Source organism: Chrysochloris asiatica, unplaced genomic scaffold, assembly GCF_000296735.1.
Source record: "Chrysochloris asiatica unplaced genomic scaffold, ChrAsi1.0 scaffold00151, whole genome shotgun sequence".
Taxonomy (NCBI): Eukaryota; Metazoa; Chordata; class Mammalia; order Afrosoricida; family Chrysochloridae; genus Chrysochloris; species Chrysochloris asiatica.
This window is the reverse complement of record NW_006408669.1, coordinates 3,365,066-3,388,280: the sequence shown is the minus strand read 5'-3', so window position 1 is coordinate 3,388,280 and position 23,215 is coordinate 3,365,066. Positions and strand designations below refer to the sequence as shown.

Below are 23,215 nucleotides of genomic sequence, written 5' to 3'. Positions count from 1 at the left end.
AAAAAGAACAATGCTGCTATGAACATTATGTTAGCTACATTTGGATGTATATGTGCATGGGTTTTCCCAGATTATTTGCCCCTAAGTGAAATGGATGGGTTTTAAAGTATGCATAGCATCTTCTTTTCTAGATATCACGAAAGTATTATTAATATTGTCTTATTAATTTCTTTTTCTTCCGGTAGTATACAAAAGTTATCGTTGTTTCATATTTTCACCAAAAGTTCAAAACAGTTTTGTCAGATAATTTAACATTGCTAGTCCTATGGGTATGTAGAGAAATCTCATATGATTTTAATTGGCATTAAATGAAACTGAATGTCTCCTCATGTATTTAATGGCTATTTGGATATTTTTCGTTTGTGAAGTTCATGGTCAAAATTTTGCCCAATCTCTTATTGAATTGCTTGTTTTTAATTACATTTAATTTAATCTATGTATTAATAAAGAGTCTGAATGAACAACCAGAGTTGGATATTCACCCTGTAGCCAGAGGCAAATGCAGCAATCTTAGATTTTTAGCAAATCATTTTTACCTAATTAGCTAGTAAAAAAATCTATTGATAAACTGGATTTAAGCACCTATCTATCACAAATACAAGGAGCTCTGGTAGCGTAGTGATTACAAATTGGGCTGCTAACCTCAAGGTCCACAGTTTGAAACGACCAGTTGTTCCACGAGAGAAACATGAGGCTTTCTTCTCCCATAAAGGTTGGCAGCCTCGGAAACCCTGTTGTTGTTGTTAAGTGCCGTCGATTCGATTCAGACCCAAAGCAACCCTGAACAGTCGGAAACCCTTTGCAAGGTCACTATGAGTCAGAATCGACTCCACAGCACTTAACACCAACAACATCACAGCATCATTGAACACTGGCAGTTGTCTGCCTGCAGAATTGGATTAATTAAGTATGCCAACAAATGTAGTTAACATTCACCATACCCTTACCACCTGCCAAACAATTGGTTGAGCACTTTATGTAGATTGTCTTATTTGTTTCTCTCATTACTTCTGTGGGATATACTATCAGACTTAGAGGGTTACATAGTTTGCACACTGTAACTCCCAGTGATGGGGCTGGAGATTAATCTCTCTACAAAGTTCACATATTTATCATCATTCTCAAACTGCCTGAAAGCCAAGTTTTCTTCTGTTTTCAAATTTGGGACTATATAATATTGTAGAAATGGCAGTTATTAGTTCTAATAGAAAAGAATGTAATGTAGTACTTAGAGCCGGTAAAATTTAAATTCCCTAAAAATATATCAGAATGCATTATGAAGGTTACTGACAAAAGAAAATAGGTTTGAATAAAGGTTTGGTATATATTTGCCTGGTGTGGTCCTGTGGGTTAATGCGCTTGATTGAAAGGTTGGTTTGAACTGCAAGGTCAGCAGTTCAAGGTCATCAGTTGCTCCTGGGAAACCCCCCTATACAGGGTCACTGTGAGTCACAACCGACTCGAGAGGGTACTTAATAACAACAATGTCCTTGACTAAGGAGCCTGAGTAGCACAAGTAGCCAGTAATAAATAGCTAATCTGAAGCTTGGTGGTTCAATTTTAGCTAGCAGGAAGATCTGGCAGACTGCTTCTGTAACAATTACAGTCAAAAAAGAGCAGTTCTACTCAATAATACATGGGATCACCAAGAATCAGAATTGACTCAGTGGTAGGTAATGGGTCAGGATGTATTTAAGTCTTCATTACAGTCAGTATATGAATGGAAAGTAGAAGTCTTTTGTATCAGCAAAATACTTATCCATCTTGAGAAGATACAATTAGATACTTTTTGTGTGGGTGTAGGCTTAACTTTATCTAAAGAATCTTGGTTTTGTCCCTAGTTCCTGGGAAGTAATCTCTAAACTCTGGGGAGGTAATCTCTAAACTCTTATAGCATCCAAAATGATTGAAGTGTTTTCCTGGAGAAGCTTCAAATCATACACGAGGTTATGCTAATGAGGTAATTCATGTACAGTGGGGGTGGCCATGGCAGTAAAATGCACCATAAGACATTGTCTCAACCTCCAAGAAGAGCAATGGGTCTGGAGACTGAGTTCAACTCAGTGAGCAGTGGTTCCATCAATCATGCTTACACAGTGAAACCCCAATAAAAACCCTGGATACGGAAGTTTAGATGCACTTTCTTGTTGATGGTAGACATCAATACACAAGAGGGTCACTTGTCCTTTGGAACACAAAAACTCCATATTGGAATCACTCCTTGCTCTTTGTGTCTCTTCTTTTGTGTCATCTTTGCTATAATAAAACTGTAAGTCTAACTATAGAACTTTCTTTCGTTTTGAGTCATTCTACTGAATTATCAAACCCAAGGGAGTAGTGAGAACCCCTGAATTTATAACTAACAAGTCAGAAGCTTGGATGTCTGGAATGTCTCTGAATTTGTGGTTGGTGTCTGAAGTCTAGGGAAGACTTGACAGTCTGGGGCACAATGCCACTTAATGCTGCTGGTGGTATGCCGTGGAGTCGGTTCCGACTCACAGCAACCCTGCACAGGGTTTCCAAGGCTGTAAATCTTTAGGGGAGCAGAAAGCCTCATCTTTCTCCCGCGAAACAGCTGATAGTTTCAAAATGCAGCCCAATTCGTAACCACTACGCTATGCAAATAAGGTGTATAGGACTGTAATGAGAGAGTTGGCCAGGTTTGCCTTTCTGCTAGGTTAAACAGGAACCATTTCTTGTCATCAAGAAAGAACACCCAAGAGTGGAGCACATCCTTTGATCCCTGAGATCCCTGTGCCTAACCTCCTCAGTCCAGGAGACAGAGAGCGGGGGACCAGAAATGTGGCAGTAAAGCAGTGGTGGTGATGGCAGCAGCCGAACCAAGAGCATGAGACCGAATGAGCTTCTCATCCACAGAACTCGAGATGAGTGACTCTGGGTGAGACTTAGGAGTGGTTTGCTCTTTGTGCCTTTATGGTAGTACTAGAGAAACTTTGAAACACTTGCCCCAGCAGAGCAGAGACCAAGGGAATGCTTGCCTGAGAGGTCAACGATAGAGTGAGGCATGCCTAATTGGAGGAACTGAGTATCAGAGCATTTCTGATCCTGAATTGTACCCTGTTAAATCCCCTAAAAAGCCCTATAATTGTGGGTATTGTTTGTGAGTTGTGTGTGACCACTGAAATGAATGATCAAACCAGCAGAGGAGCAGAGTGGTGTAGGATGGAGGTCAGAACTGGAAAAGAAGAAAAGAGAGTGGAGGATGTCTAACTTCAGCCTCATAGGAATCGGCATTGGGCTGGTGTTGAGTAAGATTCTTGTTCCTCTTTGTGAAGTCAGAGGGGTCAGACACTGCCCCAATGCCATTTTTTACAGTGTCAGAGGGATACTTGGAGTGGTGTAGGAAGACATCCAAACATGTTATTCTTAGACAAGGCTTATTTTTTTAGGTTAAATTTATGAAATAACCAGTGATCGTAAATCTAACCATGCATAATTTATCAGACTAAATTCTCACAGCAAAGGAATAAGACCATCCAACGTGTTGTTTAGAATCTTAGAAGGACTAATCATTAATAAACATAGAAACAGAAAAATGTTCAAAAGTTCTAAACTTGGATAAGACCCTAGAGATCCATGGGAAGATAAATTTTCATCTCAAGTCAAACGTCGAATTTACTAAAAGATAAAAGAACTATGGGTATGCAGACACAAAAGTTATAAAATACTGACTGGACTTTGAAAGCTGCATGACAACTAAGATCTGACCTATGGGCTACACAGTCTAGAGTGGTTTCTGATGCAGTTTATATAATGAACTTTCCCTGGGAGGTTTTGTTTTTTTATTTATTTATTTTGAGGATACCTTCTGGCTTGGACATGTTTACGGGTCCTGTACAGATTGTAAAACTATGTTGTTTCTCCCCTTGAGACTGCTCAGACTTGTAGCTTCATTTGAAAGAACACCTACTTTTCAATAGCTCCTTCTGGGTTGATCATTAACACCCTCCTTCTCACTGCTTGATTGATTAAACCCCACTATCTGCATCTGGGAAGCAAAGTCTGAGCTGTAGATGGTACTTCCTGATAACCCACCTTTCCATGCTCCGTAGAACGAATGCAATATCATAGTCCTGTGTGCAATGCATTGGGGGACTCTCTAATCTTGGGGGAGAGCAGGTATAAGATCTCATTTTAACATCTAGTCAATATAAAGGCCTAAATGATTGTATGGAGCTCTGGTAGCGTAGTGGTTACAAATCGGGCTGCTAATCTCAAGGTCCACAGTTTGAAACTACCAGCTGCTCCGTGGGAGAAAGATGAGGCTTTCTGCTCCCATAAAGATTTACAGCCTCGGAAACCCTGTGCAGGGTCACTATGAGTCGGAACAGACTCCACAGTACTTAACAACAACAACAACAACAATGATTGGATGGAGTCCTGGTATGGTGCTGTGGGTTAATGCACTGGACTGCAAAATCAGATTGAACCACAAGATTGGTGGTTCAAGCTCACCATCCACCCCTTGGAAACTCTATACAGGGTCGCCATGGATCAGAACCGACTCTAAGGCACTTAACAACAACAACAATGATTAGATAGCAACTATTGAATTTGGCTCAATGATATCTGACTTTTTGTAGGCATTTAATAGCTTACAGTGTGAGAATATATTATCTTTCTTGATCTTCACAACTACTGTATATGGAAAGCAGTACTTTATTTTCCTACATCTTAACAAGAAGGAAATGAGAGTTTGGGAAGCCTGATACTTGCCCAGGGACACAAAGGCAGTAACTGTAATTAAAACGCATATGTTTTGATCCTAACACAAGTGTTCTTTTACATTCACATAAAAAGCCCCATGTTTGAGAATTACAGAGAACTTTCAAAAAGATCCACATTATCAATGAGCTCTGAGGCCAGAAAGTGGATGGTAATATAAATATCACATTACTGCTCACTTGAGCAGAACAAAACAAAGAATGAGTCATGTCAGTATTGCCTCTAGCATCAGAAGTCTGGGAGAAATTGCTAGGATAGCTTTGCAAACCCTTACATGTGACCACTCAAGAAGAGCAGGAGGGGCCTGTAACTTGTAAGGCACTGGCCTGTGCTCCCATGTATTTCACAGGCATATGCCTTCTTTCTCCAACTGGATAATCCTGGTACATAGGTGTCTTGGTCTCTTGGTCTGGTTTTCCCCAGAGGCCAATACTGAGCCAAGGAGTCAAGAGCAAGTAGCTACTCTGAGAGGAGAAACAAACACCTGTAGGAGTGGGGCAATGGAGCTTAATCCCAGGAGGAAACACTGGACACAGTATAAAAATCGCACCTCAGAGATGTCCCACCTGAGAGGTGTGTCTACACCAAACCTCATCAGTCATTTTTGAAGGCTGCTAAGGAGGAAGGCTAATTCACCTGCCTTTTGGTATGCTATGGCCAGAGTGGCATTGGATGGTTTAGGAAAAGTCCCCACGCAACTAAAAGCAGACACAGGACAGGGGAAAGTCACTGGTAGAAGGCTTGTGGGGTATGTGGTGGGCACCCCAAAAAAGAACTTACTACAACAGAATCCAGAACCCTGGTGTGACGCTGTGGGTTAAAGCACTTGACCACAAGGTCAGTTTGGACTACAAGGTCAGTTTGAACCACAAGGTTAGCGATTCAAACTCACCAGATGCTCTTTGGAGACCCTATACAGGTTCACTCTGAGTCAGAACCAACTTGACAGCACTTAACAACAATAACATGATCCTGGTCGTGCCTTTTTTGTTTTTCCTTCCTAACCCTCTTTCAAGACCAAGGAGAGTCTTTGAGACATAAGAAAGCCCTGATAACTATGAACACATCTTCTCACTATCAGGGTGGATGTGAGAAATGCTCACAGATACACATTGAATCTTAACCAGTGAAGGAGCATGGGAACAAAGAAGGAAGAGGCAGGCAGGCACCCCATGTCTTAGTGACTTCAGAGCCAGGTGGAAGCACTACTCACACTTTCTCGTAAATCTTGTGGGGATGCTCCGGCCATTCAATCATGCACACAACCCTGTTGGGCATGGTCTCTGTGGTTGAGTAGTAACCCTGGGGGAATGCCAGCAGGAGAGCCAGCACCCAGATGACGCAGATGACCACCTTGGTGGCTGTGGCTGACAGTCGAGGCTGGAGGGGATGAATGATCGCCATGTACCTGGAGAAGAGAAGAAAGAAGAAAGTTCAGATTGATTCACCAAGCTCTGCCTCCATTAGCCCTCTTGTTTTCTGTCATTGGAAGATTCCCAGAAACCCTTTTACTCTTCATGATTTTTACAACCATGTCTCCATTGCTTTTTATATTCTGTTTTTAAGCTTTCTAAGACTTACAATATAAAATGCTAAAAGTTGTCAGAAATGTCAACCAGAATTTTAATATTTTAGAACCAACCCTAGCAACATTCTAAGGAAGAGTGCTTAATCATTGGAATGTTTAATCATTGGAATGCTCATGATTCCTAAATATAGTACAGTGACTTACGATGAAATTACAACAATTTTTTAAGTTTATTCAATACAAAGATTATCTTTTATCCTTCTTAGGCTAAAGAATAATGTTGATAGAAAGATCCTCATATGATAGTATAAAAGGCTAGCAGTTCTACATGGGTCCGTGCACTTTGAGGGGAAGTGATTGTGTGTGTGGGAAAAAAACAGGGCGGTTCAAGTTCACCTTGAAAACCCTAGATAGCATCGCTATGGGTTGGAACCAACTCGATGACACTTAACACCAAAGCCAGCAAAGAACAACAGCTTTAGGAGAAACCTCCATTGATCCTTTAAGCATCTAGAAGTCAGCATGTGACTCTCAGCATATGCTTTCTGATCCTCACAAGCTGTTGTTGTCCTTGAGTGGGTTCCAACTCAGCTACTCTGTATGGGGTTTTTGAGAAGCAGCTGACAGGTTTGAACTGCTGACTTTATGGTTTTGATAAGCAGTCCAGTGCTTATCCTACTGCACCACAGCAGGACCCCAAGTGCACATAAAAGGCCAGGGTGGGTGGAACCTCCTGGCAGGAATGAGGCAGTAGAGTGGTTGAGATTGCTCCATTTCCTCCTGCCTGCGAGCTGGTATTGAACACGTCATTTGAATGAGTGTGACCCCCTCTTGGAATTTGTGTATAGCCTTTGAGATGCAGCTGAGATTTTAGAAATAATAAATATTCCAATCAGCATCTCATATCAGTTAAAATCACATCAACCCTGCTGTCTCCATTTTAAAGACTTGCGTGTATTTTTCTTGCAAAGTTTGGGCCCCATTCCTTAAAATACACATTTTTTTTTTCTCCCAGAGTAAGAATTATTCATATGTCTTATAATAGTCTTTGGGGAATAAATATTATCTGAAAAAAAAAAACACAACAACACAAAAATCCAAACTCAAATAACCCATTTGACCCTTAGACATTCAGGTATTTCTGGCTCCCATGGCAAAGAATGGTGAATGGAGACTAGGGAAGTGAGCAGACAATAGCAGCATAGTTGTTAGCTAGCTCCACATGATCCTACACAACTCCTTTTCTGTCTTCTTCAGACTCTTAGGAGCTGGAGGCCAGAATGGGGCCAGGGCTATAAGAAAAGCAATTTAATTCAATATGCACTCAGAAAATTCACCCTGGACACCTGGCATACTGAGTACGGTGGTTCCTTCTAGGCTGGAAGATTCTAAATTATCCAGAGAGAAAAGGCACAGGAATGAGCAGCCATAAAATATGACAGTGGAATCAGTGACTGACCTCAAAGGGTAATGCAGCAAATACTTTGGGGCCATACGGGCACTGCGGATGTGACTGTGGATAAGAATCGTGGCAACTATGGGAGGGACGTAAAGAAGTTTGCTCAGTGGGTTTGGGGTGAGCCAGCTGAGCAACCAGCTCTACTGGAAAGACAGGACACTCCCAGAGCCCTTCTCATTTTGTTCCTTCTCCAGGATAGGATCAGATCTGACTTCCTGTCTGGGAAGGTCAATGGCTTTGTTCCCATGAAGACTTTCCTAGAGCCCTTTAATCATTCTAAACTTTAGACTATCTTTTTCTTCATATGCATCATGGATTCCTTGCTAGGTGTTGTTAAGTGCTTTGAGTCATTTCAGACTCATAGCAACCCTGTATAGGGTTTCCAAGGAGTGGCTGGTGAGTTTGAACTGCTGACCTTGTGGTTCAAACTGACCGTGCAGTCGAGTGTTTATCCTACAGTGCCACAGTTAGCTGCCATCAAGTGTCCCTGACTCATGGCGACCCCATGTACAACAGAATGAAAGCTTGCTTGGCCCACTGCCATCCCCATGATTGCTTGTGGATCTGACCATTGTGATCCACAGAGTTTTCACTGGCTGATTTCACAGGCAGATTGGCAGGCCTTCCTATTCTGGAAGCTTTGCTGAAAGCTGTTCGGCCTCAGAGCAACATGCAAGCCTCCATTGACAGGCAGGTAGTATTGCACATGAAGTGTATTGGCCAGGAACTGAATCTCGGTTCCCAGCATGGAAGGCAGGACTTCTACCACAGAACCACCACCAGGACCTAGATTCTCCATCTCTGGCCTGGAAGAGCAATGTCACTGAATGTGTTTAATGTATGGAATTTGAATAGTATGAGGTTTTCCCAGTTTAACCTTTACATACACACATGGGGGCTTAAAAAAATTCATGGAAAAAAATCCATTATCTTTTAATTCCATTTTCCCATGAACTCTTTGAAGTCAGAAATGATAAATTCAGGGAAATTCCCCAAAACTTTTCCTTTTGCCACTTTTTGAAAGTAGATAGATGATCCTGAAATCAGGAGAGAGTGGAGTTAGGAATAAACTTGCAGAAGATATTCTAGTGGTTGTGGTGTGCTGTTCAGTTGGTTCCGACTCATAATGACCCTGTATAAGGCTTCCAAGGCAGTAAATCTTTACAGGAGCAGAGAGCCTCATCTTTCTCCCATGGAGAGGCTGCTAGATTCAAACTTCTGACCTTGTGGTGAGCAGCCCAACACATAAAAACTATGCTACCAGAGTTCCTTATAATATAGTGAGAGTTGGTTCAGAAACAAAGTTGTCTATTGAGTTGATTCCAACAGATGACAACCCTGTGTACGTTAGAGTTGAACTGTGCTCTACAGTGGTTTTGGTGGCTGATTTCTCAGAAGCAGATCATCAGAGTTTTCTTCTGAGACACCACTGAGTGGATTAGAACCACCAATCTTTTGGTTAATAGGTGAACATGTTAACTGTTGGCACCACCCAGCAGGAGCCTGAGAGCAAGTAGTATAAATCATTGTGCAAGTTTCTTGTTTGACTTGGTGACCAGGAACTCTCTCTTTTAAGAGCTGCCTGAGGAGCACGGACAGAGCAAAGACAACTCTCATGATTCTGTGAAGCAAGCAGCGTCTGTCTTCCGGAACTTACTCCAAAGGGTCACAACTATTACCAAGGGTGGCCCAGTAGGCCCCAGATTCAATGATCTTCCATTCCTGGGGTGTCCTCCTGAAAAGAACTCTGAGAAGTCTAGGTCTCCCTTTGGGTTCTGCCTCTTCCCTGCTGCCCGAAGCCTTGGTTTCCACATCAGTCATGAGCACTACAAAATCAGAGGCACTAAGGGTGGTCTGCACAGCCACTAGTTTTGTCTTTTCTATAATTCTGAGAAGGGCTGGATTGGTCAGACACGACTAGCATCTCTGAGTGCTTGCATTGTTGTTGTTGTTGTTGTAAAGTGCCATCACGTTGGTTCTGACTCATAGTGACGCTGAGTACAAGAGAACAAAACAGAGCCTGGTCCCGCGCCATCCTTACATGTGCTGCTATGCTTGAGCTCATTGTTCCTGCCACTCTGCCAATCCATCTCGTTGGGGGGGCGGTCTTCCTCTTTGTCTCTGACCATCCACTTTACTAAGGATTATGTCCTTCTCCAGGGACTGATTCCTTTTGAGAATATTCTGAAGCATGAGAGACGAAGTCTGGACATCTTGACTTCTAAGGAGCATTCTGTTTGTATTTCTTTAACAACAGATTTGCTTGTTCTTCTGGAATGTAGGACGGTTTATTGGATCATTTCTTAAAGGCACAGTTTTTCACCTACAAAACCAGATAAGTAGCCACAAAAAGAACTCACTTGGTCCAGAATCAGGGGCCTCCTGCGCTCACTGACCCTGTTCATCTCAGGCTTCTCAGGAGATTGGGGGTGGGGGGTGCGGGAGGGATGGAGAGGGGTGGTTGTGCACAGGGGAGGTAGTGGAAATTATATGGCCTCCTTTTAATAGTGTATCAAATCCAGATATTAATTTTTTTTCTAATTCAGGAAAAAGGATCCATCTTAAATGGATGAATCCTAATACCCATCCCCATGCCCAAGTTGGTGATACACAAATTCAGAGTTAAAGTCAGGAAGAATTGCATCAACATGCTGGTATAATGGCAAACAGGTAGTGGAAAATCGTATTTAACTTTATTGCAAAAATTGCAATTTGAGAGCCCATTTTAGTTAACTCTCTGCTGTTACTTGCGTGTAGGAGCCATTTCAGTGACAGATGAAATTATTACTCACATAAACCCAAAGAGAATAAAAAAGTCTAACTTTAAAAATTGTATGTATTTTCATTTGTTCAAAGCAGAGGCAATTTATAAATTCCCCTTCCTCTTTCCCTCCCCTTCCTCCCTCTCTCTTTTGCTTTTTCAATCTTGCAAGCCTCCCCTCTGGAGATCCCGTAACACAGTTCTTTCTTATTTAACCAAAAGATAGTACCATTTGGGTAACTTTTCTACAGACAGGTGCATCTGTTTTTTTCTACTGCCCGTTCCTAGCTCGGATACCATTAATACACATTTATATGTCTATTTCTAACCATCCTGAATAATTCTTGCTCATTTGGTTGTAACTTATCTCTGAGCCAGTCTACAAGCCCTAGGAAAATACATTCAATAAATATTTATTAAGTTCAAGGTGCTCTCGAGACTAGCATGCAGTCAATGACTCGTCTTTCTAGTGCATACATTAGTCATCTGGTGACCAGACACAGGGGTCCGGAGCAGTGTGGGCTGTGACTTGCCTTGTTCACATCAGGTTTTCCTCACTCACAAAAGGGCAGCTGGCACTGGGTGAAATTGTACGTGGCCTCCCACATGAAAAACCTAATGCAAACTCTACCTCTTACAGGATTCAGCTTTACTAAAAGAACTCTGGGAGCTCTGGTAGCGTAGTGGTTATGAATCGGGCTGCACAACTTAAAGTCAGCAGTTCAAAACTACCAGTTGTTCTATGGGAGAAAGATGAGGCTTTCTGCTCCTATAAAGATTTATAGCCTCGGAAACCCTGTACAGGGTTGCTATGAGTCGGAACTGACAGCATGGCACATAGCAACAACAACAACAACAAATGAACTCTATATAATTTCCCCACAAATGGTTAAGCACTGGACTACGTAGCCAAAAGGCTGGCAGTTTGAATCCACTGACAGGGGTCTCAGAAGACAGAACCACTGGTGATCTGCTTCTGAAAAGTTACCATCTAGAAAATCTTGGAGCACATATATGTGGGGTTGCTTTGAGTTAGAAACTACTAGAAGGCAACTAGCAACAACGTATCATTTCCTAAATCTGACAAATACAATGTGTACTTTTTTTTTCTTTCTTTAAAGGCAGAGTGAAACAATCTTCTTATTGTGAAAGAGAATTCCAGCCATAGGACATGCAGCACTAGCCCCATAACTTCCTTGGAACCTACATTATCTGGGCAGAGAGCATGTCTTTCCTCCACCAAGCCGATGTGTTCATCCAGTATCTTCTTTCAGTCTTTCCGTCCACTGTCAGCAGTCCTCACCCTCCCTTATTTCCGGTCACTTCTTCCTGAGCTAGTCATGTGCTGGCCACTCTGACCACACTGGTCCGTCAGCTCAGGATGCTTTTACTTCTTGATATCCTTCTGGCTGGTTCTTATTTGTTTTCACGATGTGACCCAGGTAATATCATCTTGTGGCTGGGTTAGGTGCCCTACTTTTGTTGCTGTGAAGACCTCTCTCTAATTTTTTGCTGACTCCATTTCATGGTATGTTGATGTATCTATCCTTTCTTCTTCCATCTTGCATAGCATTGGCAAGGATGCCAGTTGCTGTGTCTTAGCCATATTGGTATCCTCTTTGCCTCCCTCAGGGACTCCAAAACTGGAAAACTCAGTGCCATTAAGTTGATGGCGACACATAGCAACCTTATAAAGGGTTTCAGACACGATAAATCTTTATGGGAACATACAGTCTCATCTTTCCCTTGTGGAGAGTTTGGTGGTTTAGCAGTCCAATGCCTAACTGTCAGTGACTGTTGCTGTTAAGAGCTGTTGAGTTGGTTCCAACCCACAGTGACCCCATATAGGCTTTTCTATGAACAGCTGGTGAGTTTGAACCCTTGACCATGAAATTAGCAATGGCTTATTCTACAGCACCACACCAGGTCGCCCACCACTCAGTGACTAGAATGTAGTAAATACACTCAATAAAAAGTATATTTGATTAAATGAAAATATATAAACTTCTTGGCACATAGCAGTAGCTCTGAAAATGGTTACTGAATGAATAAAAATATAAGCAGTAGAGAGATACATGCATATTTTGCTTCCATTTCTTCCAATATGTCCTTGTATGTGACACTAGTATTTGGGAATGATTATTGCTCAAAGTGTTTTCTTTCAGACAGATATACAGAATGGTCTCACAGGTGTGAACTCACGGGACCCAGAGCTTCAGAATTCCCTCTCTCTTGACACTAAACTCCCGAATATTTGGCGACTCTCAGTAAATATTGTTCACTAAGTAACTTCTGTGTTGACCAGCAAGTTGGGAATTGTACAGAATTGAGTCTTCCTACATGGTACCACCTTCTGCTTTTCCATGAAACACTCTGCTCCATCCTTCCCTCTCCCATCCTTTACTCCCTTCTTTTTCAAGAAACATATAGTCTGAGGTCAGTAACATATGATTAGTTTGGACTTTTCTGCCATAACATTTCTTTAATCATCAAAACTCCAGAATCTTCATTTAACTTGATCATTTTGCCAGCAACCTTATCTGTTCAGCTAAGCTCAAGTTCATAAGACTACAGGAGGTCTTTGAGCAGCCTACATGGCTGCCACAGTAATTCACACATTACTGAATCATTTGTATTCATGGAAGAGCCCCCAGGGTTGTGCATCTAAGAAAGCACACTTCTTTGGTCTGTGAGTCCAATGCAGTCTCCTAACACTGCCAGTAGATTCATTTTTAAAAAGTGCCAGATGATAGCAAAGGAGCAGTCACCAGAATCATGAGAATTAGATTCAAGGCCAGATGGAACCAAGAGTCTGTGACAATGTATTAGTGATATGAAGGAGGAGACAAAACTGATCTGCCCCACGTGGTATGATCAGAGAAGGAACATGTGGTTCAAAGAAGATACAGATATCTAGTGATCGGGCTGTTGAGAAATGAAGAACCTGATATGGGAGCTCATGAGGGGAGGAGATTCCAGACCCCGGAAACACACCTCCCTTCTCTAGATTTCATGTTCTATCTTACTATCATCTGTAGATGTTTCATTTATCTTTTAAATGTGAATCAAAAACCATCTCTTTAGTAAAACTGTTTTGATTGCCTAATCTTTTCTTCTCAATTAGATGACCATGTTCAGCTTCCATTAAACATCCCCCCATAGCCTCACTAGCTGTGCTTCTTTATGAACCCCTCACATTTTTCTTATAATCAAAAAACCTTGCTGTCATAGAGTCAATTCTGACTCCTAGTCTGATGTTAAGCTCCTAGGCTCCTAGTCTGATGTGTGCTCACTTATCTTTTCATCTTCTGGAGAACTTGAGAGCCTTACATAACTGATGAACGTTTTCCTAGATGTCCCAGTTCACTTTTTCCCCAAGAACACCACCTTCATTCAATAGTAGTGAATTCACAGTTCTATTCAGAACACCCAAACAAGTCCCAAAGGGCCAATTACAAAAGGAGGGATAAGACGGTAGATGGTTTCCCCTTGGAATGTAAGGCACTGAGTTGGTGTAAATCAAATGCTCTGGTTCAGCATACTTGGAAGGTGACCTCTCAGAGTTCCAGGATCTGACTTTCTGTAACCAGCGCTACCACAAAAGAAAACATGAGTAAGACACGACATGAACTATGGGGGGGAAAGGCAGTGAAAATTCAAGCCAAGTATAACTCCTGAGCGTTTCTGCCAGTGGAGATGGACCAGATTTCGGTGGGCAGTTAGCATTGGGAATGGGCAACATCAGTAGCGTGAGTCAGATAATCGTTGGGGGCCCACTATTCATGATAGAAATCACCCCTGTCTTAGATGGCACTGTGCTGGGCTGTGATTCTCAGTGGCTTGATAGTTATGCAATGTTGTCATGTGGCAGTTATGTGCTGATCCCCCCAAGATGTGATCTGATGTAATAAGCCAGTAAGAGGATTAAGGGCTGGATGCAATGCCTTTAATGCTATCACAGCCCTAATCCAATATAAGGGGCCTTTCCCTGAGGTGTGTGACCTGCACCATCTTTAACTTATAAAAAATAAAAGGAGAGAGGAGTGAGCAGACAAAGAAGGACCACTCATGGTATTTTGTTGTAGCAGCACTAAATAACTAAGACATCCTCCTTCAGGGACTGGGCTGAGTGTGGGTGTAGCTGGCAGAGCAGGAAGACAGACATGCATCTTTCTGAACAGAGAAAAAAAATGGCAGCAAGTTCACAGAACAATGGGAAGTGAGTGAGATGATGCACGCTTTCACAACCAGCTTCAAGACTCTTTCTAGGATTGACCCAAGCCACTTGCTGACTTAGCATACCTCTGACCACTTTCTTACAGTAAGGTCGCCATGTTTGCTTTTGAGGCTGAGTCTGTGCTGGTGTGTGTGGGACCGATACACATAGCAATAGCTATCCTTTGAACCACACAGTGATTTGATTGGGTCACACTCCTTTCCCTTACACTAACTACTAAGAAAATTGCATTTTACGTTTGCCTACTGTCCTTTCTTCTTGCTCTTCCATTGGAGCTAATGGGGGCACCATCAGCACTCCCAAATCAAAGTTTTATAAACCTGAGCATTTCAATTAGCATTGCATCTCAGGTCAGCAGTTTGAAACTACCAGCCATTCTGCCAGAGAAAGATGAGGCTTTCTGCTCCCGTAAAGATTTACAGCATCGGAAAGCTTATTCAGGGTCACTGTGAGTTGGAAATGACTCCATGGCATATAACCAAAGGAAAGGAAGATGCAGTGATGCTGAGGTTAATGTGCTAGACTGCAAACCCAAAATTCAGTGTTTCTAACCTACCAGTCACTTGGAGAGAAAGCTGTGGCAGTCTGCTTTTGCAAAAATTTAAAGCCTTGGAAACCTTAAGGGACTGTTCTGTTCTGCTTCACAAGACTATCATGAATGGGAATCAATTCAATGGAAGTGGGTTTTGGTGAGCGTCTTAGTCATCTAGTACTGCTATAACAGAAACACCACATGTGAGGCCTTTAGCAAACAGAAACATTTATTCGTTCGCAGTTTAGGACCTAGAAGTTCAAATTCAGAGTGTTAGTGCTGTGGAAATGTCCTTGTCTTCCTTCAGCAACTGTCATCCAGCATTGCTTGGAAAGCTCCATGTCTTGGCATCTAGCTTTCCTTAGATCTAGGAGTTCCACAGTGCCGGGACCAAAGGTCCAATGAACGCATGCCATTCCTGGCTCTTGTTTCTTGGTGTAGAAAGTCCCCCCCCTCTCCCTCTTGCTCATTTCTCTCTCCTTTTATCTATTACCAGACAAAAAGTATTGCAAGCCACACTGCTGGGAATCTCCCTGACATGAGATCAGGGTCTCCACAGGATTAAAGGTGGTGGGTTAAGTGTGGCACTGTAGGAGAAGCACTAGATTTTCAATTGTAAGGTTGGTAGTTCAAACCCACCAGTCACTCCTTGGAAACCCTATGCAGTGCTTCTTTGAGTTGGAACCTACTGACAACACTTGACAACAACATCCCACCCTTAATTCTCTTACTGGTTTATCACATCAGATCATATCGTGGAGGATTATCATATTACTGCCAACTACTGAGAATCATGGTCCAGCCAAGCTGACATGCACACACACACACACACACACACACGTATATATTCAATACAATGCATGACAATCCATTCTTGGGTCACCAAAAATTCATGTCCTTGCCAGATTCAAAACACTTTCCCCTTATCATATCATTCCCCTATTTTTCCAGTACAAATTACCACCTGGGGTAAAATTTCTCTTCATCTGTGAATCGAGAATACAAGTTATCTGTTTCCAAAGTACCATGGTATAGCAGTCTAGTAGGCAGACATTTACAGTGGGAACAATTGAAGGGGAAAAAGAGATGACCAGCAGCAAGTTACAAGCCCAGCAGAACAACTTATTACATTAGCTCTCAAGGCTTGAAACGAGTCCTCTGTTCTATGAGACAACCAGGGCAGCCAGCCCTGGAGTTGGTTCCAACTCATAGTGACCCTGTACAGGGTTTCTGAGGCTGTAAATCTTTACGGGAGCAGAAAGCCTCCTCTTTCTCTCGTGGAACAGCTGGTAGTTTCGAACTGCTGACCTTGCGGCTTGCAGGCCAATTCGTAACCACTATGCTACCAGAGCATTCTGGGTAAACGCCCCTCAATCCTGAGCTTCAGTTTTGTCTTTCAGGTCTACTGGAAAGGCACCTCTGCTCCCTTGACTTTGGGAGACCCCACCCCCTCGGCTCCAGCAAACCCCGTTCTTCTTCTGCCTTCAGTTATGGCAGCCCCACCCATCAGCTTTAGGCTGAGGCCCACACTCCGGAACTGCACTGTGTGAAGACCATCCATGGCAATGGCTTTATAAGGGAAAGAGGCATTTCCTTGATTAAACTTTATTGTTTTAGTGTGTACTTCACATTTACAGCAGCTGCACATTGTTGGCACTTAAATTTCAACTGTCACTGCAGTGTGTTGAAAATCCGTATGCAGTAAATTAGGCAGAAAAATGTAGTTTCGCATAAACTGAGATGGGATTGACTTTTAATCTTAAACCACAGTTTCGCTTCAATGTTAAATTCAGTAGCATCCTATTCTGACCAATTTTGAAGTTTTTGTGAACAACATCAAAAACATTTTCCTTGTGGGGCTCAAACGACCATTTAATCTGGTCTAAGAAGGTAGCATGGAGTCCTGGTGTGGCGCTGTGGGTTAATGCGCCAGACTGCAAAGCGGTTTGAACTACAAGGTCGGCGGTTCAAGCTCACCAGCTGCTCCTTGGAAACCCTATACAGGGTCCCTATGAGTCGGAACCGACTCGACGGCACTTAATAACAACAACAAGAAAGTAGCATAATAGTTACAAGTTGGGCTGCTAACCTCAAGGTCAACAGTTCAAAATTACCAGCCATTCTTCAGGAGAAAGATAAGGCTTTCTGCTCCTGTAAAGATTTACAGCCTTGGAAATCCTATGCAAGCAAGGTCACTATGAGTTGGAACCAACTCCACGGCACATGACTCCCATCACCAAGAAGCCATTCAGAAGCTGTTGGAATCATACAAAGGTGGTCTCTGCTATAGCCCAGAGTGAAAAGCATGTTTTAGTCCTAATCTTTACTTTTAGTTTCAGTAGCAGAAAACTTAAAAGCAGAGGCATCTAGGAAAGAAAGGTAGGTTGGGAAATCAGAGATTGGCATGTTCCTGCTTTCTTCTCCCTCAGGGAAGACTTAATTTCCCACAGATATCCTTCATTCTTCTAGCCAGGGCAGGATGCATGGTCTGGGACTCCAGTTAGGTGAACAAAGCACTCACTCGGGGCTGGACAAATGCAGGGTCAGATCCTGATGTACATTTCTGATATTTCGTTCATGATGACTTTTTAAATGTTAATTTTGATACTGTAAAGCAGTGCATTAAAATATGATTTCTTTTAAAGACTGAGTTTTTGGTACTGTCTTAAATTTTGCCCCCAAGGTAAGGGTCACTTGTCTCACCCTTGTCCTAATCCTTGTATTTCTCATTCAAGTACACCTGCAGAATACAGACAAAATCACCTCTAGTTGAACTCAAATAGTAGTGGGGACTATTATTGTATGTTGTTGCTTTTGCTGGCTACCAGCTATAACTGTCACTTGTGCTGTGTCCTGTGACTGCAGCCTTGAAATACCCCAGGCTACCAGACCCCGAGCAGCAGAGTGAGAAACCTGGGAAATTATCAGTAACATGTGCGGAAAAGAGGCTGAAGAATCCATAGAGTTGGTACCCTTCCTAGAGTGATTTTACCTTTTGTTGCTACTAAATTGATGAGTTTTGGTGTGGTGCTGCAAGGTCGATAGTTCAAAACCATCAGCTGTTCCTCAGGAATCCTATACAGGGTCGCTATGAATCAAAACGGACTCAATGGCACTTAACAACAACAACTAAGTTGGTAAGCTGTACAAAGTGATTTTAGACTTTACTTTTGTTAGGGCTAAAATGTTATCATTGAACATATAAAATGCAGAAGACAGAAATCTTGTGTAGTTAGTAAATTTTTTAAAACAATAAATTAGTAGTTTTTAAAAAAGACTGTGCCCAGAGACATTGCTTTAACATGTGCAAAGAAAATGGAACACATACACATCATTCTGTGAAGCATAACATTTCATTTTGATTAAATGACTGTTCTTCTAAATTAATTCCACTCATTTTCAATTCCAATTTTCTTGTGCATGTGCAAAAGGTGAAATGATAGCTAGTAATATGTTGGCTTACTTAGCAGAAGAAAAACTTGGCAAACAGCTAAATTATTCTAATTTTTTTTATTATCAATTTTTCAAATAGAAGATCACTTAATTCCAAGAGCTGTTCATTTCTTTTTATATCTAATTCAGGGATTCAACATTTTTAGAGGATGAAATAACATTATTGTGAATATTATTATAAATTCAATTCAACTTTTATCATTGAGTATCAAATATTTTAATATTAATATGGAGACAATATGGTGAAAATACGAATAGGAGACCTATGGAGCAGAAACATGCTTGGAATGTTGTTGTTGTTAAGTACGACTGAGTCGGTTCTGACCCATAGTGACCCCGTACAGGGTTTCCAAGGAGCAGCTGGTGAGCTTGAACCACCAACCTTGCTGTTCAAAAAAGTTTGCAGTCCAGTGCATTAACCCACAGCACCACACCAGGACTAGGTTGCAAGTATATAGGTGCACATCTTGCAACTGTAACTAAGCAAAAGTACTATTTTACCAATTGAAATAGAAGCTGTAGTTGTCAAAATTCACAAAATGTTTGGAGGGACAGAGTAACTGAACTTACTTATTTTGGTAGTAAAACTAAGTACCAAAATTTATCTCAGTATCATTTTTAAACGTGTTTGAGTCTTTCAAGAACTGTTTTATGAATGAATGTAGAGCTCTGTACTGATACTGAATGCTTTGTAAATAAGTTTTGTTTGAGTTATGTTCAAAATCAGTTAAAAGTCTTTTATCAGCATTTTCAGTGGTTGCTGTGGTGGCTCTGTGCTGTCTGCCAAATCAATTTCAACTCATAGAGAACTTCTAGGGAAAAGTACAACTACCCCATAGAGTTTCCTGAGCTGTAATTATAATGGAATCATCAGTTTGTCATACTGTGGTGACTTGTGTGTTTTGTGATGCTAGAAGCTGTTATTTGTGTTTTCAATACCAGCAGGTCACCCAGGGTGGACAGGTTTCAGCAGAGCTCCCAGACTCAGGCAGTCTAGGAAGGGGAGGCACCACTTCTGAATCGTTGATGTTGTTGTTAAGTGCTGTCGAGTCGGTTCCAACCTGAACAGGGTTTCTGAGGCTGTAAATCTTTATGGGAGCAGAAAGCCTCATCTTTCTTCCACAGAGCAGCTGGTAGTTTCAAACTGCTGACCTTGCAGTTTGCAGCCCGATTCGTAACCACTACACTACCACAGCTCCTTTCTGAACGGTTAGCCACTGAAAACCATATGAATAGCAGTAGAACACTGTCATGTATAGTGCCAGAAGGTGAAAATGTTATGCATAGCAGGAAAATACTGTCAGATACAGTGCTAGAAGATGAACCTCTTAGGTTGGAAGACACTCAAAATACACTGGGGAAAGAGCTGCCTCCTCAGAGTAAACTTGACTAGAATGACGTGAAAGGGGCAAAACTTTCAGAACCTTCAAGTGTGGATGGGGCACACTTCAAAATGAGAAGAAATAGCTGCAAATAGCCATTGATAATCAGAACATGAATGTCTGAAGTATGAATCTAGGAAAATTGGATGTTGTAAAAAATGAAGTGGAATGTATACAAAGATCTATCTTAGGCATTAGTAAGCTGAAATGGACTAGTATTGGCCAATTTTAATCTGACAATCATATGGTCCACTACTCCAGGAACAACATATTCAACAGAAGTGGCATTGTATTCATAGTCAGAAAGAACATTTCAAGATCTATCTTGAAGTATAATGCTGTCTGTGATAAGATAATACCCATAGGCCTACAAGGAAAACCCATTAATACCACTATTATTTCTGTTTATGCACCAACCACTAAAGTCAGTGATGATGAAATGAAGAATTATATTAACTTCTTCAGTGTGAAATTGATAAGGCATTCAATCAAGATGCAATAATTACTGGTGATTGGAATGTGAAAGCTAGAAACAAAGGTCAATAATTGGAAAATATGGCCTTGGTGATAGAAATGATGTTGGAGATTGATAGCATGATAGGATTTTGCAGGAGCAAATTTATTTTTAAAACATCATAAAAGGTGATTATACACATGGATCACGCCAGATGGAATTAATAATAGGACTCAAACTGACTACATCAAAATAAGGCCAAGGGCCAACTGTGGAACGGACCAACAATTGTTCTTATGCAAGTTCAGGGTGAAGCTGGGAACATGGAAACAAATCCACAGAGACAAAATATGACCCTGTGTGTATCCCACTTGAATTTAGAGATCATCTCAAGAATAGATTTATTTGATTCATTAGACACTCATGCCAGAAGACAAGAAGAGGTGTAGAATGACAGCAATTATGTTCATAATATAGGAAGAAAGCAAAAGATCATTAAAAAGACAGGAAAGAAAGAAAAGACCAGAAGTCAGAAAAGATTTGAAACTAGCTCTTGAGTGAAGACAAGCTAGAGTGAATAGAATGAGTAAGAAAGTAAAATAGTAAAAAGAAAACTTCAAATAGCAGCACTAGAATGTGAGAAGACCTGGAGTTAAAGAACCAAAAGGAAAGAACATGCTCAGTATTTTTTAAGCTAAGAACTGAAGAAAAACTCCAAGCCTCAACTTGCAATATTGAAAGATTCTATTGACCAAAGGGAGTGTGGTGGCTCTATAGGATAAGCAGTGGAATGTAAACTATGAAGTTGACAGCTCGAACCCACCAGCTGCTCTCTGCTTCTGCAAAGATTTACAGCCTCAGAAACCCTAAATAAAGTCATTGTGAGTCAAAACTGAGCCCCCCAACATTTAAAAACAACAACATAAGCAAAATGGAGTCCTGGTGTGGAACTGTAGGATAAGCACTGGACTACAAACTGAAAGGTCAGCAGTTCACACCCACCAGAAGCTCCTTGGATATGTTACGTAGATTCTCTGAGTCAGAAACAATTTGACAGCATTAACAACAACAACAATGGACAAAATATTGGATGATACAAAAAGTATCAAGAGAATATGGGAGGAATACACAGTCACTGTACCAAAGAAAATAGCCAATGCTCAACCATTTCAAGAAGTTCCATATGATCAAGAATCAATGGTACTAAAGGTAAAACTCTGAGCTGTATTGAAGGCATTAGCAAAAAACCAAGGGTACAGGAATTGATGGAATACAAATTGAAATCTTTCAAATAATTGATATAATACTCAAGGCACTAACTCATATAAACCAAGAAATTTGAAAGATTGGTACCTGGTCAACCAGTTGGAAGAGATCCATAGTTTTGCACATTCCAAAGAGAGGTGATGAAACAGAATGTGGAAATCATTGGTATTATTAATATAATATGCAAGTAAAATTTTGCTGAAGATATTTAAAAAATGGTTACAATAGTACATCAATAGGGAACTGCCAGAAATTCACGCTGGATTCAGAAGAGGATGTAGAGTAAGAGGTGTGTAATTGCTAATGTCATATGGATCTTGGCCAAAAGCAGAGATGACCAGAATGATATTTACTGTGATTTATTGACTATGCAAAGGCATTGACTGTATGGATCGTAACAAACCATGGATACACTGTGAAGAATGGGTATTCCAGAACACTTAATGGTGCTCATGAAGAACATGTACATAGAACAAGAAGGAGTTGTTAGATCAGAACGAAGGAGTACTGAATAGTTTAAAATCAGGGAATGTGTGTGCCAGGGTTGTATCCTTTCACCATATTTATTCAATGTGCATGCTAAGCAAATAAACCTAGAATCTGGATTGTATGAAGAAGATAGCATCAGGATTGGAGGAGGGTTCACTAACAGATACACAGCCTTGCTTGCTGGAAATGAAGAGGACTTAAAATACTTATTGATGAAGAGCACGGACTACAGCCTTCAGTATGGGTTTCACCTCAATGCAAAGAAAACAAAAATCCTCACAACTGGATCAGTAAGTAACATTATAATAAACAGAAAAAGATTGAAGTTGTCAAAGGCTTCCTTTTGCTTGGATTCACAATCAACTCCCATGGAAGCAGCATTCAAGAAATCAAATGATGTCTTGCATTAGGAAAATATGCTGTACAAGACATCTTTAAAATGTTCAAGAGCAAAGAGATGACTTTGAGAATTAAAGTGCACCTGACCAAAGACATGGTATTTTCAATTGCCTCATATACTTGTGAAAGTTGGACAATGAATAAGGGAGACATGGAATAAGAAAAATGGATGCATTTGAATTATGGTGTTGAAGAAGAGTATTAAAACTCCCACAGGTTGCCAAAAGAACAAACAAATACAAACAAACCTGTGTTGGAAGAAGTACAACCAGAATGCTCCTTAGAAGCCAGAACAGCAAAGATTGAATCATTCATCCTTCTTACATGTTATCAGGAGGGACTAATCCCTGAAGAAGGACCTAATTTTGGTCAAATGGAGGGTCAGCAAAATGAGAAAGACCCTGAATGAGATGGACTGATACAGTGGGAGCAGCAATAGACTGAAATGTAGCAATAACTATGAGGATGGGCTAGGGCTGGGTGGTGTTTCATTCACTGTGCATAGGGTT

The 23,215-nt window shown here is 41.2% G+C and overlaps 1 protein-coding gene across 1 annotated transcript in view; it reads right to left on the bottom strand.

The window, feature by feature from the left end:
* LOC102824265 (substance-P receptor-like) overlaps positions 1-23,215 on the bottom strand; it is a 316,500-nt gene that overhangs the window by 154,704 nt on the left and 138,581 nt on the right. Inside the window, exon 2 of the mRNA XM_006870780.1 lies at positions 5,960-6,154. Within this exon, the coding sequence (XP_006870842.1) occupies positions 5,960-6,154 (195 nt within the window). The remainder of the gene's footprint in view (positions 1-5,959; positions 6,155-23,215) is intronic.